This window comes from Pistacia vera, unplaced genomic scaffold, assembly GCF_008641045.1.
Source record: "Pistacia vera cultivar Batoury unplaced genomic scaffold, PisVer_v2 Contig913, whole genome shotgun sequence".
Taxonomy (NCBI): Eukaryota; Viridiplantae; Streptophyta; class Magnoliopsida; order Sapindales; family Anacardiaceae; genus Pistacia; species Pistacia vera.
The window spans coordinates 126,333-142,722 of record NW_022196794.1 but is presented as its reverse complement, the minus strand read 5'-3'; the positions used below and the strand labels follow the sequence as shown (position 1 = coordinate 142,722).

At 32.8% G+C, this 16,390-nt stretch overlaps 3 protein-coding genes across 7 annotated transcripts; all 3 read left to right on the top strand.

Annotated features, from left to right (window-relative positions):
* Positions 1–434: 434 nt before the first annotated feature.
* Positions 435–1,420, top strand: LOC116119965. Its single transcript, XM_031405904.1, has 2 exons — positions 435–922; positions 1,022–1,420. The coding sequence occupies exons 1-2, from the start codon at positions 778–780 to the stop codon at positions 1,243–1,245; spliced, it is 369 nt and encodes a 122-aa protein (XP_031261764.1). The 5' UTR covers positions 435–777; the 3' UTR covers positions 1,246–1,420.
* Positions 1,421–4,938: 3,518 nt separating this feature from the next.
* On the top strand, positions 4,939–8,535 carry LOC116119958. Of its 5 annotated transcripts, none has more exons than XM_031405898.1 (6): positions 4,939–5,062; positions 5,240–5,290; positions 6,566–6,822; positions 7,027–7,117; positions 8,090–8,198; positions 8,282–8,535. In XM_031405898.1, the coding sequence occupies exons 2-6, from the start codon at positions 5,286–5,288 to the stop codon at positions 8,333–8,335; spliced, it is 516 nt and encodes a 171-aa protein (XP_031261758.1). In that variant the 5' UTR covers positions 4,939–5,062; positions 5,240–5,285; the 3' UTR covers positions 8,336–8,535. The 5 variants fall into 5 exon arrangements, with proteins under 5 accessions (XP_031261758.1, XP_031261756.1, XP_031261757.1 ...); XM_031405896.1 differs by having other exon boundaries at positions 6,561–6,822; XM_031405897.1 differs by having other exon boundaries at positions 5,165–5,290.
* A 719-nt stretch (positions 8,536–9,254) lies between these two features.
* LOC116119957 (26.5 kDa heat shock protein, mitochondrial) lies at positions 9,255–10,346 on the top strand. Its single transcript, XM_031405893.1, has 2 exons — positions 9,255–9,728; positions 9,840–10,346. Exons 1-2 carry the CDS (start codon positions 9,455–9,457, stop codon positions 10,250–10,252), a joined length of 687 nt encoding a protein of 228 aa, XP_031261753.1. The 5' UTR covers positions 9,255–9,454; the 3' UTR covers positions 10,253–10,346.
* Positions 10,347–16,390: the final 6,044 nt, after the last annotated feature.

Below are 16,390 nucleotides of genomic sequence, written 5' to 3'. Positions count from 1 at the left end.
ATTTATAATAATTAATGATGATTTTTAATAATAATTTTTAAAATTAGATATCGTACTGAAATAGTTTTTTTTTTTTTAATTGCTTTAAAGATTTATATATATAGTTAAAACTCTTTTTAATGATGATGATTTTTTTTTTTTTTGTGGGCGGGGGGTTTAAAATAATAAAAAAGGCAACTTATACTAATAAAGTATTATATTATTGATTATAGATTTTACGTTGAGTAATGTTACGCTTATAATATTTTTTTATAATTCTGATATAACAATTTATAATTAATCAATCATAATTAATCAGATTGAATTTAAATAAAATCTATTATAAATTAAAACATGGAGGAGAAAAATTTTGTAAAAAAATATACCAAAAATAATACTTAAAAAGAAGCGCTTCGGGAGGCTTGACCATTCCCATATTCTAGACACTCCCGACAACTCTTTTGACTACCGACTTCTCCAAAAAGCCCTTCTCCCTCCCTGCCTTTGCCGTGTGGTTCACACTCTGAACTTCTCCCCCAAAAACCCAAACCACAGCCAAACACAGCCTTACCACAACTCCAGATTCCCACGCAAAAATACATTCTTTTCACATTGTCTTCCATCTATATATATATCTAACACTTCTCCCCATTGCTTATTCTTCCACAAACCCCCCCACCAATATTTCAAACCCTTCTCAAAAATTACTTTTTCTGTTTGACGCAGCTGAATTTGGGTAGGCAGATGTTTTATGGTTCGTGTTTAGGAACAAGAAAGCTGTAAACTAGCACAATAATCATGAACTCGCAAGCAGTAGTTTTAGCCACAGCCATGGTTGTCTCCAGCACCGTTCTCTTTCTTGCTTTTGGAAAGCAAAAAGCTTCATCTACGGAGAATCAAGATGATTCTCCATGCCAAACTCTACGGTCTTGCTTGTATTCAGGTAAATATTATAATAAAGAGTTGTAAATAAACTTCATCAATTTCTTGATAAGTAGAACGAACTGAGGTTTAATTTGGTTTTTGGTTTGGTTGCGTTTAGAGGAGAAGAAGAGGCAAAAGAAGAAGAAAAGAGTGCATTTTGCGGAGAATGTGAAGGAGACGAGTGGTAATGGAAAGGAGTACAGGAAAGAACGCAGCAAGAATTTTATGAACAAAGTAGATAGAAATTGCAGGAATGAAATTCCAGGAATGCCAGCAAATAGAGTTGCTTTGTACAATGGAATTCTCAGGGACAGAGTTCACAGAACGCAATGCTCTTGTTGATCCCTATAATTTAATTTTCTTCTTTTATTTTCTCAGTCAGAAACCATGTAAATTTGTAAAGAAATATTAGGAGCTTTGCCCGATTAACCCTTTTTTAATCTAGAAAATTGGACAAAATCTGAACATTTCTTGTTGAATATTCAAGTTAGTTTCCGGTCCTCTCTGTACAGAAAAATAATTTATTGAGTACAGAAAAATCCAGTCACTTCGGCAGCATAATCCAATCTTAGATTAAAAATTTAACCAAATTGACATCCTCGAAGGTTTTAGTCAATTCAGAAGAATCCTATAAATTTGGACACAGTTGCTTCCAATTTTCTCTGTAAAAGAGACTTTTTTTTTCCTTTTCCAATCTTCTGCAGATTTAATCTCAACCCTTTTCATTTTATTTTACCAGATTTTTTTTTTTTTATTTTACAGTAAATAAAAATTTGTGGGGTTGATAGACATGGGTGAACAAATGGAACACAGAAATAGTTGAAAGAATTACATCATGATTCATGAATGATGTGTAGAATGAGAAGAAAACAAAGAAATAATGAATGGACCACATTGAATCTTTTAAAATTATAAGCAAGTTGGTCGTGGGATGGCCATGGTTGAACCAGAGACGATTCAATAATGGAGTCAGAGTTGTATGGGAGAAGTAATCCATGAAGCCGCCTAACAAATTTGACCAAACAACTACCTTCGCCTTTTATTATCAAATTTCTCTTTTATTTATTTATTTATTTATCTATTTCATAATTAAGAAAATACCTGTTTTGTAAGTCCGACTTTGAAATTGGAAACCTGGTCGAAAACAGGCAACTACCCCTATTAGTAATACACTTGGTCACTAGAACTAGTTTTCAAACCTTAAACTTTGTCTGAAAAATCTAAGTTTTTTAGTTTCATGAATTTGGATTTGTGGTTAAGGTAAGAGAGATATTAATGGATTGAGGGTTTTCGGTTTAAGGAAATGAAGAACAGCTGGGACGCCATGCAACCACAGGCCAACAAAACCTAATATTGTGGACAAGTGTTAAATTATTGAACCTCTCCATACTAAAGATGAAAATGAAATCTATTGAACTGAATTTTTTCCTTAACATAAAAAAGTTAACATATAACTACGATGCTCGTAATTTTAGTAGGTTTATTGAACATTTTACAAACTTAGAGATTAAGTAAGTTCATAATGTGATAAATGATTTAAGGTTTGAACTTAAGAACTAATAAAAAGCAAACTTTTTTACTATCAGACTACCCTTTAGAGTTAAAGATATATGATATAGTAAAATCACCCTAGTATTTTTTTTTTTATTTTTCAATCAAGTGTAAATATTAGAGTTAAACTTTTTAAGTGTATATATAAAACCATGTTGACTAATCTTTATCCACTTATTAATTAAAATCTAAATTGTAGTGGTTGGTGCCCATATGCTGCCACTTGTTATTTTGGTCGCCCATCATTTAAAGCTATTTAAAATAAGCTTTCCTTCTTTAATCACTTTAATTCAAGGAAATTTGTCTTCACTTTGCCTCTCTATAGAGTTAATTTGTGATGTATATGAATTCTTTAAAAGTGTTTTGTTTTTGTTTTTTTTATATGGTTTGGTAATTTAAAAAACAAAAATCTTAAAATGTAATTTATCATAAGTTTTTATTAAGTTTTATCATTTTGAAATAAGGTAAAAAGACGAAAAACAACTTAAAAGACCGGAACCTCTCAACCTTTACAACTCAACTTCAACGAAAAAAATTACTGTTAAAATTAAACCCAAGAAAGACTGGTCTAATAGGGGGTTAGCCTTAGCTTAAATACATAGTAGAAGTGTGAATCCTGATGTGGGATCCTAATATAATTTTTGAAAAATCTTTTTGCCCATATTTTCTCTTTCTTTTTTAAATACTCCTACATATAAATCTTATATTAAGTTGTATTGAACTGGTAAAATTGATACTAAAATATAGTTTATGAATCATAATAAGAAAAAAATCTAAATTTATTTTTGAGGTCATTGGCCTTGACCAAATGACGCTGTAGGTAAAGTTAGAAATAACCAGAGAAGAAAAGTTGTAAGATTAGATGAATAAACAAAACAAGATATTTTCAAGATGTAGTTGAACAAAAAAAAACTAGAATGTCATTAGCAAAACGACAGCACTTTGACAGAGCCATCCCCAAGTTTATGCAATATTCCCGAATTGTCACTAGCATGATTGGGATTTGGGACCCTCCATTTTGAGTATCTTATTCTACTTCGTCTAAACCATCACCAACGTTTACATCACTTTTTTTTTTTTTTTATTATTATTTCACAATCATTTAAAATACATATATTTTTTCTAATTTTTAAGAAAAGACTTTTATTTATAGCCTTCGTTTGAATGATTTTCGAAAATTATAAATACTTTTATTTGAAGGGTTTTTTTTTTTATATTTTTAAAAGTATTTAATAATTTTCAAAAATCATAACAGATCAAAATTAAATTAAGCATTAGGACGTTATTCAAGTATAAAATATATATTTTTTAATTATTTATTTATTTTTTATGATAGGTGTTTGGATATACTTGTGCGCACTTTGACTAATTTTCGGGTCATTGAATATTCTACAAACCTAATATTCTAATATATGTCATAAATGTGAAGATGACTTCAAGGTTCAAACTAATTTTTGATAATCAGGTGTTTTGACCAGTTTTAATATTTTACTAATCTTCAAAGTCTATTGAATACCTTACAAACTCAATATTCCAATATATGTCACAAATATAGTAGATGGTCCCAAGGTTAAATCTAAAAAGTCAATAAAAATAAACTTTTTAGTAGATCAACCCTTAGAATTTATAAAATTACTTCAGTGCTTTTAAAGAAGCACTTAGTGAAATATTCCACAACTTTTAAGTCAACCAGTGTGAAACAAATAAGAGTGAGAACTATAAAATATGCTTTTCATCACTTGGAAATAAAATATTATTTAATAAAATATTTATGAGTAAGAGGGAATATAAAACTCATTAATCATATTCCAACTTGAACTTATATATCCAGCTATAAATACGAATAATATTGGCTAACGGAGAGTAAGATATCAATCAAATTAAACAAAAAATAACTATATTATATAATATATATATAATATATATATATATAATATATATAATATATAATTGAATGAAAAATCAGTGGATATTTGTTCATAAATGGTTTAAAGAACTGATTTCCTAAATTGTATATTTTTAGTATGATATCTTTATTTATTTTTTTGGTATTTAGGGGTATTCGAGTCAACTTACGTGCACCTCAACAAATTTTTCAGGGTCCTAAAAAACGGTAGGTAAGTCTCTAATGCAATATCCCTTATTATATTAGTAGTCGTAACGAATCGAACCCATGACCTCTTGAGTAATATACTTAAGAATTTCATAAAAATGCCAAATTATCTAGAAGTAGTTTATGGTGTATGTGTGAGCAAATTATTGTTAATTGGTTCCTACCAAAAATAAATAATTTTTTTAACTTATTACTTGTTTAATATGTTTTCTTACTTAAGCCTTGCGAAGAATAAAACCCTTTACATAAAACAATTAAAAAAAAAAAAAAGCTTATTATGTATATACTTTATTAATATACTAAATAATTAATTAATATTAAAAAAAAATAAAAAAAAGGGGGTTAAACAGGCAAGAAGAGACGGACTGAAATTCACTGTAAGTTTAAAACATTTTCAATACAGAACAACTTTAAAGTCTTCCCATAAGCCATAATTGCCAACAACAAGAAGAAGAGATTTCAGGGAAAAAAGATACAGAGAGATTAAGAGAAAGGGTAAAAATTTAATCTTTACTTTGGAAGTTGGGAGGTTATATTTTATATATTTCTATTGTTTTGATGATGTTTATTTTATGAGATTCTATTTGTGTTTGGCAGTTCTCTCTGATCTTTATTTCCCGGAATTGGATTCTTATTCAACTTTCATTTTAGAGAAAAAGTGTTTATTTGCAGATCTATTTGGAGCTTTTGGCTTGTGGGTTTTTCTTCTATTGCATGCATGGGGTAAGTTTTTCTGATTCTATTTATGGGTTTGGAATTGTTAGGGGATATTTTTTTTTTTTTTGATGGATTTTGAGTTTTGTGGGTTTTTTTGTTGTCTCTGTGAGATGGAGTCTGTTTTGCTTGATTTGTTGGTGGGTTAAAATGTTCTGGGTGGGTGGGTTATTTTTGGCAGCCTAGAAAATGAGGAAAAAGAGATTTTTGATTTTGAGTTTTGGGTTGTGCTTGGTTTCTTAAAAGTTATGAAAATAAAAATTGAGAGATTGGAGATTCATATTTCTTCTTAGAGATTGAAACAATCAGCTTAGGTGTCTTAGTAAATGTGTAGAGCTCTAGTTCAATCTGTTTTGTGTTTCAAAGGTGTTTTATGAAGAGTTGTATTTAACCAGATATATGTTTGGTAAAAACTGATTCACAATTACAATCCTTTTGGGGTTTTATTATGTGGTTTAATTAATTTAGTTTTTAGCATGTAGGAATTGTTATTAGCATTCTTGGAGCTAATTGGCATGTACTGGAGTCTGGATATGGTAAACTGATTAAGCATCATACTTCTTGTTGGTTTTGGAATAGCTTTTGCTGTAACTTTTGATTGACAAAAGTTGAGGAATATTAATGGCATATATAAACTCATCTGATAGGTGTTACCATTGGGGTATTAGACGTAGGTGTTACCATTGGGGTTTTATGGTCCTATTTGAGGGACAGATGATTTGTTATGTTTTGTTTACCTGACATTTTGAAGTATATATTCGAGGATTATTTTTAATAGATTGTCCCAACCATCAGAATTTTTTTGTGGGAGAGTTTATTTGGTTAATCTAGTTGTACCACAGTAAAAGAGTGTTCGAGCACCAAGGTAGACAAACAACACTTCTATGAGATTACCTGGTGCCTATTACCTTAGTTGAGGGTGTTTTTAAGGGATTGTCTAATCATCTCCACCTGCATTAGGGTCAAGTTAGACATGCCAGTTGATAGTTTTTAGGTGGCTTTGAACTGTTGTTTATCCAAGTTTTGGCATAAACATTGCCTTGGGTGGTTTCTCGGGCTTTAGGCCTAGTTAAGCAGATATGCAGTATTTCAAGTGAGTTATAGATGATAATAATTTTGACATACAAGTAAACTGATATCCTGGTGCCTTTTTGGGCATTAGAAGGGAAATAATTGAGAATATACTTTCTATATGAAGTAATTAGGTATGGGATTTTGTTGTTTGAGCTTGTGGTAATTGGTATTTTATTGTTTTATGACTTTATCTCATTTGAAACAGAGCAGTGGTTGTCTTGGATGCTATACTAAGCCCGAACTGAATACCTCTGAAAGTAAGACATTGAAGGAAGTCAGAGTCAAAAGTCACTCAGCAAGGAAGCCTAGCTTATCAGAAGATTTTTGGACCACCAGCACTTGTGATATGGACAATAGTGCATTTATGTCACAGGGAAGCATCTCGTCAATTAGCATAAACAACCAGGTCCTTGATGCACATGGTGGTGCTGGCATCGCTAATGCACCTTCTGAGTTTGTAAACCATGGCAAGTTCTCATTGCTCTTATTGAAAAGAAAAAAAAGTTGTGATTGCTTGGATGTGTAGTGACTTAATCGTGTTTGCATGTTCGTAACTTTGATGGGGTTGTGTGCATTGGCACTTTTGCAATGTCTCACCATTTGGAGCCCTATTTTACACTGAACCAGATCAAGCTGCCTTTGTCCTATCTTATGTGACCTCTTGGTTGCAGGTCTTCTTCTCTGGAATCAAACTCGGCAATGTTGGGTAGGAAATAAAAGATCTGAGAACAGAGCACAGCAAGTGCGGGAATCCAAATTAAAGTGAGTTGCTTGAATATTCTAAATTAGTCAATTAATCAGGGCGTCGACTATAATATCTGCATGCAATACTTTTCGTGCCTACTTGTTTGTTTGACAATGGTCATGGCAGCCAAAAAACCAATTTCACAATTTCAATTAAGTAGGATATTTATTATCACATGGGAGCAAGTATTCAGTGTTATTCCAATTTGTCAGGTTGGAGATTCTAGGGAGTCTATGTGGTTTGGTAGGTCATGAAATTAAGACAGCTACAAAGGGCTTAGCAATGAGTTTGCCAGAGAGTTGACTTTGTTATTATGAATTAAGACCATTGATTTCAATTTTTGTTTTGGTTGACCCTTGTCCTGAGGGAATAGGAGATGTACCATTAGAACAGGTATCTCTCCGGTGGAGAGACTAGTGTACTGACTTGTGTAAACCTTTAAGAGAATAGATTTTATGCTGTTTAGGACCTTTAGGTGTCTCTAAATTTCACTTGATGTCTATGCTGCACATTTGCCGTTATAACTATATCTACCTCCTCTTTCTCAATTTAACGGATCTAGTGGAGAGACTAACATATTGACTCGTGTCTAAAAACATATTAGACACTATACTGGTAGTTTTCAATTCATGTCTATCCTACACTTACCATAATTTTCCTAAATACCATTGCAATTTCATGGTTTTTATGTTCATAAGTCTTGTGAAAACTCAATTAATAATAGGAAAGACTAGTTTACACCTCCTTGCCATGACTGATCCTAGTTTGGTAGGTGTGATTATGTGTTTAGTAGTGTATCAAGCATCTATTATGTTGGAATTGGATTTATACTTGTTAGCATATATTGTAACCTTTATGTATAATTGAAGAGTCTCAAGTAGTCAAGTAGGTGGCACATGTATGTAATACGAAACCATCTCTGGATTATGTACTTATCCTCACTAAGGTAGACAGTAATCATTCATAAATTGTTTTCTTTTACTTCTCAGCACTCATTGTCTCAGCATGGTTAAAAACTTCTGGCTTTGCAGTTGGAACGCGACATATGATAGTTTACTTGGGAGCAATAAGCCGTTCCCTCAGCCTATTCCCCTCTCAGTAAAGAGTCTCTGCCCCTCTACTAGTTTGTATTTTCTATATAACATGCTTAGCTTATCTCTACTTGATCTCAATATTGGCAGGAAATGGTAGATTTTCTTGTCGATGTTTGGGACCAGGAGGGCATGTACGACTAAGGCACAGAAAGTACAAGATATATCATATTTGAAGGTTGGTCAAAAATTGAAACCCATCTCAGCTGTAACATTTGATTTGCTGTCATAGTGAAAAAACAGTGAAGCAGAGCCATGGAATATATATCTATTATCAATTGTAACATGATTGGTCATACGCCCTCTGGTGGATTTTTGTTTCAATTTAAAGGCCTTTTCGGACATGATCTTGTTATGTGTTGGAAATTGGAACTAATACAACATTGGTCTGTTTTTGAGCAACAAGTTTTCCCTTAAGTTATGTTGTTCCTAAATGATTCATAGCCCTTAACAGCTGAGTGGTAAATGTCAACATGATGCTAAATAAAAGTACGGCATTTAAAACAAATGCTGAGCGAAAGCATTGCTAAAATTGCAGAACCTTGGGCTCTTCATGCCAGGACTGACTTGGAAGATCGAGAACTGGGCATGTTTGGTTGTTTTCAACCTTTTGAGTTCCTGAGGCAATTAATAGATTTTCATTTTTTTTAGGAACTTTATTTGAATGGATGATTTCATTGTTCCTGATGTGTCTTGTCATTCAAAATTTCAGTATACTTGACCAATTTATGCCAAATTACAAAATCAATCTCATGCTACTTCATTAATCAGCCATATTTGTTAGGTTCATCCTCATATTTAATCATGTTTAGGATTTTCACAAGATATTGCCGAAACTAGATGTAATTACATATTTTATTTGGCCGTAAATCTAAGCAAAGCCCTTCTAGAATCTCAGTTAAATGTCAACGTACCAACTAAACTAGTCATTTCCCTCAGTTAAATTTTATTGGATGTATGAAAGGGATGAATTGACAGAAAGTGTTGGACGTGGCATCAGATTCATTTCCCTCTGGAGCACTCTTCTCATTAGTTAAAGTATTTTGAATGTTTGAGAAAGACCGAGAACCATCTCCATGATGATGTGTAAAAACATCCCAGAACTTCTCAGAGACTTCTTTACTTCTCTAAAAAACCTCCAACTGCCCGACTCACTTCTCGCCCTTTTAAGAACTCTTCGCCTCGTTTCACTTTCACCAACAAGACAAACAAACCAAAAAAAAAAAAAAAAACAAACAATCTGAACTTGGAAGTTGATCACAAATGTCATTGGCTCGTTTCGCTTTGAGGAATTTGCAGCAAAGGGTGTCATCATCCTCGTCTTCTTTGGTGAGTCATAATAATAATGGTGGTGTTGTTGGAAGGCAAAGATGGAGTAATGAATTGTTGAAGAGGTTTATGGCAACTTCTGCTACTGGTGAGAAAAGTGAAGGGAAAGAAATCCAAGTGACTGAAAAGAAAAAGAAGTCCAGGCTCTTTCCAAGGAGAAGAAACAGGAAGAGTCTGTGGAGGCAAAATGACATTCCTTCTCTTTATGGTAATCTATCTCTTTTCACAAGATTTACAAAGAAACGAATTTGTAGATCCATTGAAAAGGGTTTTGTATGAAAAGGGTTTTGTACTAACTCATTTTCTTTTCTTTCCCCAGAATTCTTTCCCTCAGGGCTGGGAAACGCACTCTTGCAGGCTACAGAAAACATCAACAGGCTATTCGAAAACCTGAACATATCGCCTTCGCAGCTGATGGGCAGAGTTAAAGAACAGGATGAATGCTACAAGCTGCGGTACGACATGCCAGGGCTGGGAAAAGATGATGTGAAGATCACCATATATGATGGAGTTTTAACGATAAAGGGAGAGCACAAGGAGGAGGAAGAAGAAGGTTCGGACGACGAGTTCTGGTCAGCCAAGAGTTATGGCTACTATAACACAAGCCTTTTGTTGCCTGATGATGCAAAGGTTGATGATATCAAAGCGGAGTTGAAGGATGGTGTGCTCAATATCACCATTCCCAGGACTGAAAAACCCAAGAAAGATGTGAAAGAGGTTGCAATCCATTAATGGAGTTTATGTTCTTGTAAATTTTGCTGGCTGGTTTGGTTTGTTACTCTGTCGTGATTGAAGTAATGGAAGTTTGCTTTTGATTTATCAATGAGATCTTGAAACTATAGTTCGAGTAAGAACTTTATTAGTTATCTTTATCAGTAATCGATGAAAGATTTGAACTTCAGACCTTTTGAATAATACATCGAAGAATCTCTATCGAATCATTCGATCATTTAGAGGTTGATTTATCCAACACCTTCCAAAAGTTCGTACAACTAACATCTAACCGAAACCAAATTGAACTGAATAAAAATTTAAATGGATTTGCTTGGGTTTACTCTTTAATCCTAAACAAAGATTGAGCCGTAATATGACAATAATATTTCAAATGAATTTATCATAAATAAGTCTATTAAATGTGCTTATTATGTAGTTGTTGAAGACAAATTACTTCATTAGAATTTATGATCAAAATTCGATCAACTTTTAATTGTAACCTAAAGTCAATTGTATTGAAAAATAAAATACTTAATGATTTGTAATATAAATTTGATAAAGAAAAAAAAAAAAGATTTTATATAAACTTAAACCAAGTAATTTGAACAAAACCAATCCGATTTAAATTCGTTTTATTCGTTTTAAAACCCAACTCGCCAATTTAACCAGTCTAACCAGGACTTGGGGCCTTGGCCAGGGTAGGTTCCCACAATTTCCACTATTCACAACCGCAAAAGCAAATCCTAGATTTACTGACGGTGATCGGCACACAATTGGTGGAGGGGTTTTGGAGAGGAAGTGTTGATGAGTTGAAAGGTGGCGACGGAGGTGATTCCCGGTTAGTGAAACGACCAGAAAAGGCAAAAGTCACGCACCAAAACAGCGAGCTGTTGTTGGCGATTGGTGGGGCCAACAAGGGGAGGGTGAGATGGGTTTTGGTAAGGAGGTTGAGGGGAGTGTTTTCACGATGATAGGGAGTGTTGTCGACACCGGAAACATGCCTGATTTGGCTTAGGTTGTCGACATCGGCGATGGTGTTTTTTGTCACAAAATGGTTTGATTTAGAGCAGATCTTGGGCATATTTGTTGGGAAATGGCTCAAAAGATGAGTAAAATTTGCATTTGGTGTATCGTTGCTGTCAACTAGTCATCTGTCGATTTGCATTTAAGGTATTTTTGTTGGATTTCAAACTTGTAGGGATTGGTAGAGTTTTCTAAGAGTGTGTTTGTTAAATTTTAAACTTTTGGACATACTAATGTCATCGATTTGACCCCTCGATCAAACCGGTTCAACCGGTCAACTCGAGACTTGACCAATTTGTCGGGTCTCAGATTGGGTCGGGTTTTAAAACATTGTTTCTAATAAATATAAGTTGGTTTGGGTTTACCTTTTCAAACCCAAGAATATTTGGTTCCATTTGGTATTGGCAAAACTCTAAGCAAATCAGAATATACTCACCCTTAATCAAAGTAATTAAGAAAAATGAGTTGCCTTAATAATAAGCAAATAAAAAATTTGATTATCACAATGCATTTTATTTATAAGAGGATAATATAAAAATCATATCTTTCAATACATTAATCGGATCAAATTTTTTATCAAACATTGTCACAATGCATGTTAATATATATAATGTCTGAATTGGAAGTAGTAATGCATAGTATTATTAATTCTAATTTATTAAGTAATATTAAAGCACATGTCATCCTACCACGTGGCTAAATTAATGTTTGGCTTATAGGAAATTAATATTTAGCTTAACCTTGGTCAATGGTATTAATTACCTTTACCCTTATCTCCCTCAACAGAAACTCATTAGATAAAAGGGTATGTGGCACCATATATATATCAACGATTTTGTCTTTGACAAATAAATTTGCAGGCACCAAAAAGCGTCTAATAAATAACGAAATAAATTTGTAGCCATTGCTAAGAGTTGATCGTTGTTCTACTTTCTAGGGTATCAACCCATAATTGTGGTAAAACTAGGGTAGGAAAATGAAAATAAATCATTACAATGCTTCTGAGGTGCATTAAAGTTGACCCTTGGCCCAGGTCACCTAATTTAATGCGTCGTATTGTGGACTTGCCATATATGGGTCAAACATTAGACAATTGCACCAAACATTAGGCCAAATTCATAGTCCAACAGATAAAATAAACACTCCTACGTATTAAAGCATATGAGTGAACTTAATACATGAATACCCTTGTATTGTGCGTATGTCCTAAAGTTTTTACGTGCAGACCAACGGTGAGCGACCAATTATGGAAATTTTGCATTCTGTGAAGATAGCCCGGCTCTCACTTTTAGTTTGCATGTTAAAAAATTCAATACGTCTGCACAGGAGTCCACCAACATCCAGTCACAGATAATATATACTTCAACATTTCATCTCCAATGTATGCATGAAGGGAATTCTAGGAATATACAAAGGATACGGGGGACTTTCATCTTTGGTTGATGTTGGTGGAGGAACTGTGTTTTGCCTCCGTATGATCATCTCCAAGTACCCTTCCATTAAAGGCATTAACTTTGATTTGCCTTGTGCTGCACCATCTTGTTATGGTATTATAACATTGTTCCATAATATTGATGTAGAGTAGTTTTTTAGCTAGTTAGGACATACTCATATAATTTTTATCAAGACCATATTTAAACATTGTTGGTTTTATCTCATTGGACGGAAATAATTTTTTACACCGATCCAATAATATACATGCATGGTCCTGACAAAATTATATTAAGATGTTTTGACTAGAAAATTATCACATTGATGTATATCTTATAATTCGTAATGGATATCATATCTTTTTATTTTATATTCTCTAGGTCGTTAATTCTATGTAGGAATTAAACATGTTGGAGGAGATATGTTTTCAGGCAACCACCTCTGGGTGGCCAGGTGGACGATATAAACTCTTGGGTGTTATGAAGTGTTACTATGTAGGGAAAATTGATCATTATAACCGCAATATTGCCTGAAATACCCGAGACAAGCGAAAGTCCTATACATGTTTCGAGACTTCACAATGCTGTATTAATAATACTTGAAGGGAAAGAAAGGACACCAAAAGAATTCGAGACCCTCTTCAAGAAAGCCGGATTATCAAACTTTCAGGTTGTTTGTGCTGCTAATGATATCTGGGCAGTCATCGAATGTTATAAAGTAATAATAAGCCAATTAATCCATCATCAATCGTTCTTAACTAAATTATGTTTTAATTGTGTTATGTATTTTCCATTATCTATCTTGTTGTACAACTTAATTAATTTGATGTTTCTGTAATTAAATGTTGCCAGTTGTTTGTCAGAAATCAAGTTTGAATCCAATTGTTGTACCTGTAAAGTAGTAGTCAGTACTTGAACAGAATTTTCACTTTGGAGCACTGATGGATCGAAGTAATTTTAAACAAGCTTTTTCAGAGTTTCTTTTGGATTCCTGAGCCTTTTTTTAATTTAGTAATACCGTTGTTGCAAAAAAAATCTTATAAAAATTTACATACAAAATGAGATAACAAAAAATGAATGTAAAAGTAAAATAAAAAATCAAACTCATTAAATTCACTATTTCATTTATTTTTTACCACATTACTTTGTACGGAGATCTTTGTAAAATTTATTTGTAAGTGAAGTATTACTCTTTTTTATTTTACTAAATTTGGTAAAGAAAGAAAAATGATCAATGGCCTCATTGTAAGATTGAAAAAAGAAAAGGTTTAGAGATGAAATGTTGAAGTATATATTATCTGTGACTGGATTCTTTGGAGTATTTTTCTTCTTTTTTTTTAACTACGGTGTTTGGATCAGTTTGCTCGTACCTCAACTCATCCCTAGGATCTATTGAATACCCTAAAAACTTAAAGGATTAAGTAAGTCATAATATTATTGTAGTATGTGACTCCAAGATTTGAAGCTAAGAACTTAAGAAGTGAACAAATCGTCTATGACCGTTTGATAAACCCCTTAGGGTTATTCTTTGAGTCTTTGAATAAGGAAAAAGTCTTTTATGAAAAAGAAATTAATTTTTTTTCTTAATATTTTGACTGTTAGCAATTGAGAGATGGTTTATGAAGAAAAATTCCCTTGAGATAAAGTAAAAGGTTGAAGGTGAAAAGCATTTTCGCCTGGCCATTCTCAGAACTGTTTTCATTTCTTGGGCAGACTGTAGGAACTGTTTTCAAAATCTAAAAAATAACTGACAATAAATATTTCTATTACGTAAAGATATCAGATGGCCCTTACTGTACATCTGAAGAGAGAGACATTATATGGATTGTGTTCGTGCAAACTGTTTTCCTAAACGACAATTAATTTTGCTTCTCTATGCGTTAGAAGCAAGTTTCCACGTTCAAGCTCTGCTCTGTTTTGTTCTGTTCACCAAGTTAAAAAGAAAAAAAATTAAAATATTCTTCAGAGCTATTAATTAATAGAACCTTTTAATTAATGTGGGGGGTTTAAGAGGCAGAGTAATTCAGTTTTTCATTCTTTTGCTTCTGCATAAGAGTACTAATTAACTAATGCTGTCATAACATAATTCTTCCAACTTAATAATTTGAGTTAACGACTTTTTCTCACTCAAATCATGGTTTAATGATATTTTTTTGACTCACAAATTTTTTAAATATTATTTTATCACCTAAATTTATATTTTAACATCGAACAAAGAGAAAATTTGGTCTAGGCTATTGAGGGTTTTGAAGAGAGGAGGTCGATGAGTTTTTGGATGATGGAAGGTTAGATTTTGGTGATTGTGATTGATCAGAACTTGACTTGGGAGGGATAACTGCGTAAATCCTAATTACTCGATTGTCGGTGATTGGCAGGGTCGATAAGAGTAAGATTTGAGAGGTTTTAGTGAGTGATCAGAAAAAAGAATATAAATTTGGATAGTAAAGTGGTATTTTAAAAATCTGTGAGTGAAAAAGTTCATTAAACCATTATTTGGGTGTGAAAAAGTCGTTTACTCTTAATAAATTATAGCATTGATGAAGGTTTGATTAATTCTCTTATCATACGTGAAAATCAAAAGAAAAAATTAATGAAGTTCAAACATGCATGTGGTCTGATTAATTATAAAGAATCAACTTTATTTTCCTATGTTATCATTTATTAGTACGTGCCAATATTAAATAGCTAAATCTAATTGCAATTATATATATGCTGTTGAAGAGTTTCAGTCTCGGTGAACAGAGGGAAAAATTGCTTTATGGATTCACTTTGTATAGTTACTGTGCAAAATGCTTTATATTACAGTAAGATAAATTAACTTAACTAACTAGTTAACTAAAGTAACTCAAGTAACTAACTAACTAATTGAAGTGAATACAGTAACTGAACTGATGCAGTTATAACAACTATTTAACATATGCCATTAATGGCTTAATTTTTTGAGATGTCAAATTGTCGATACTTACATATATATAGCATTATATATTTAATTCTCTCTTAACATCCTTTTCTTCACTCTTAACTTTCAGAAGAAAAAAAAGGAATCTCAATCATGGTGAAGAATCCTTCAAGAAACTTCCCACTTGGCCCAAAAGCAGCATTTACTGTGGCTTTCATCGTTTTGCTCACGTTTCTGTCACTCAAATCTGGTAATTTTATTAATTTATAAGCTTTGTTAGTTTTGAAACTTGTGTACACGGCGTCGGGCGTCGGCGTATGGGGAAAGAAACAGTATTCCCATGCTGCCGGCGTCAGGGTTTTGCCCGCACCAGAGGAATATCATTACCCTGACGCGTCCGACATGACGTCGGGTTATGGATTCATTTGTTTCTTTTGTATGCAGTTTCAGGTGATGATGAGAGCTCTTTCGAGATGAAAATAGGTTCAAGTCCTCCAACTTGTGCAAACAAGTGCTTTGATTGCAGGCCTTGTACAGCGACTCTTGTTCGTATTAATGACGGTCAAATCCGTTCAAGGGAAGCACCAAATCATGATCTTCAAGATTATAAGAGCTACTATGCCCAAGTTTGGAAATGCAAATGTGGGAATAAGATCTATGACCCTTGAAAATATTAATAAATATATTATATCTATGTATATTACTAATTATTACGGATTGAGTATTTTATCTTTCTTTTTTATCATATTAAAGATAATACGGCAACAAAATTCAGTAAGATATATATATTACTAAATATTTATG

Bases quoted from the DNA above. Each gene is read 5' to 3' on its own strand.
- LOC116119965 (XM_031405904.1), top strand. From the start codon at position 778: ATGAACTCGCAAGCAGTAGTTTTAGCCACAGCCATGGTTGTCTCCAGC. The intron at 923-1,021 runs GTAAATATTATA...GGTTGCGTTTAG, and splicing joins ACGGTCTTGCTTGTATTCAG to AGGAGAAGAAGAGGCAAAAG.
- LOC116119958 (XM_031405896.1), top strand. The intron at 7,118-8,089 runs GTGAGTTGCTTG...TTTACTTCTCAG, and splicing joins GTGCGGGAATCCAAATTAAA to CACTCATTGTCTCAGCATGG. The intron at 8,199-8,281 runs GTAAAGAGTCTC...CAATATTGGCAG, and splicing joins CTCAGCCTATTCCCCTCTCA to GAAATGGTAGATTTTCTTGT.
- LOC116119957 (XM_031405893.1), top strand. From the start codon at position 9,455: ATGTCATTGGCTCGTTTCGCTTTGAGGAATTTGCAGCAAAGGGTGTCA. The intron at 9,729-9,839 runs GTAATCTATCTC...TTCTTTCCCCAG, and splicing joins TGACATTCCTTCTCTTTATG to AATTCTTTCCCTCAGGGCTG.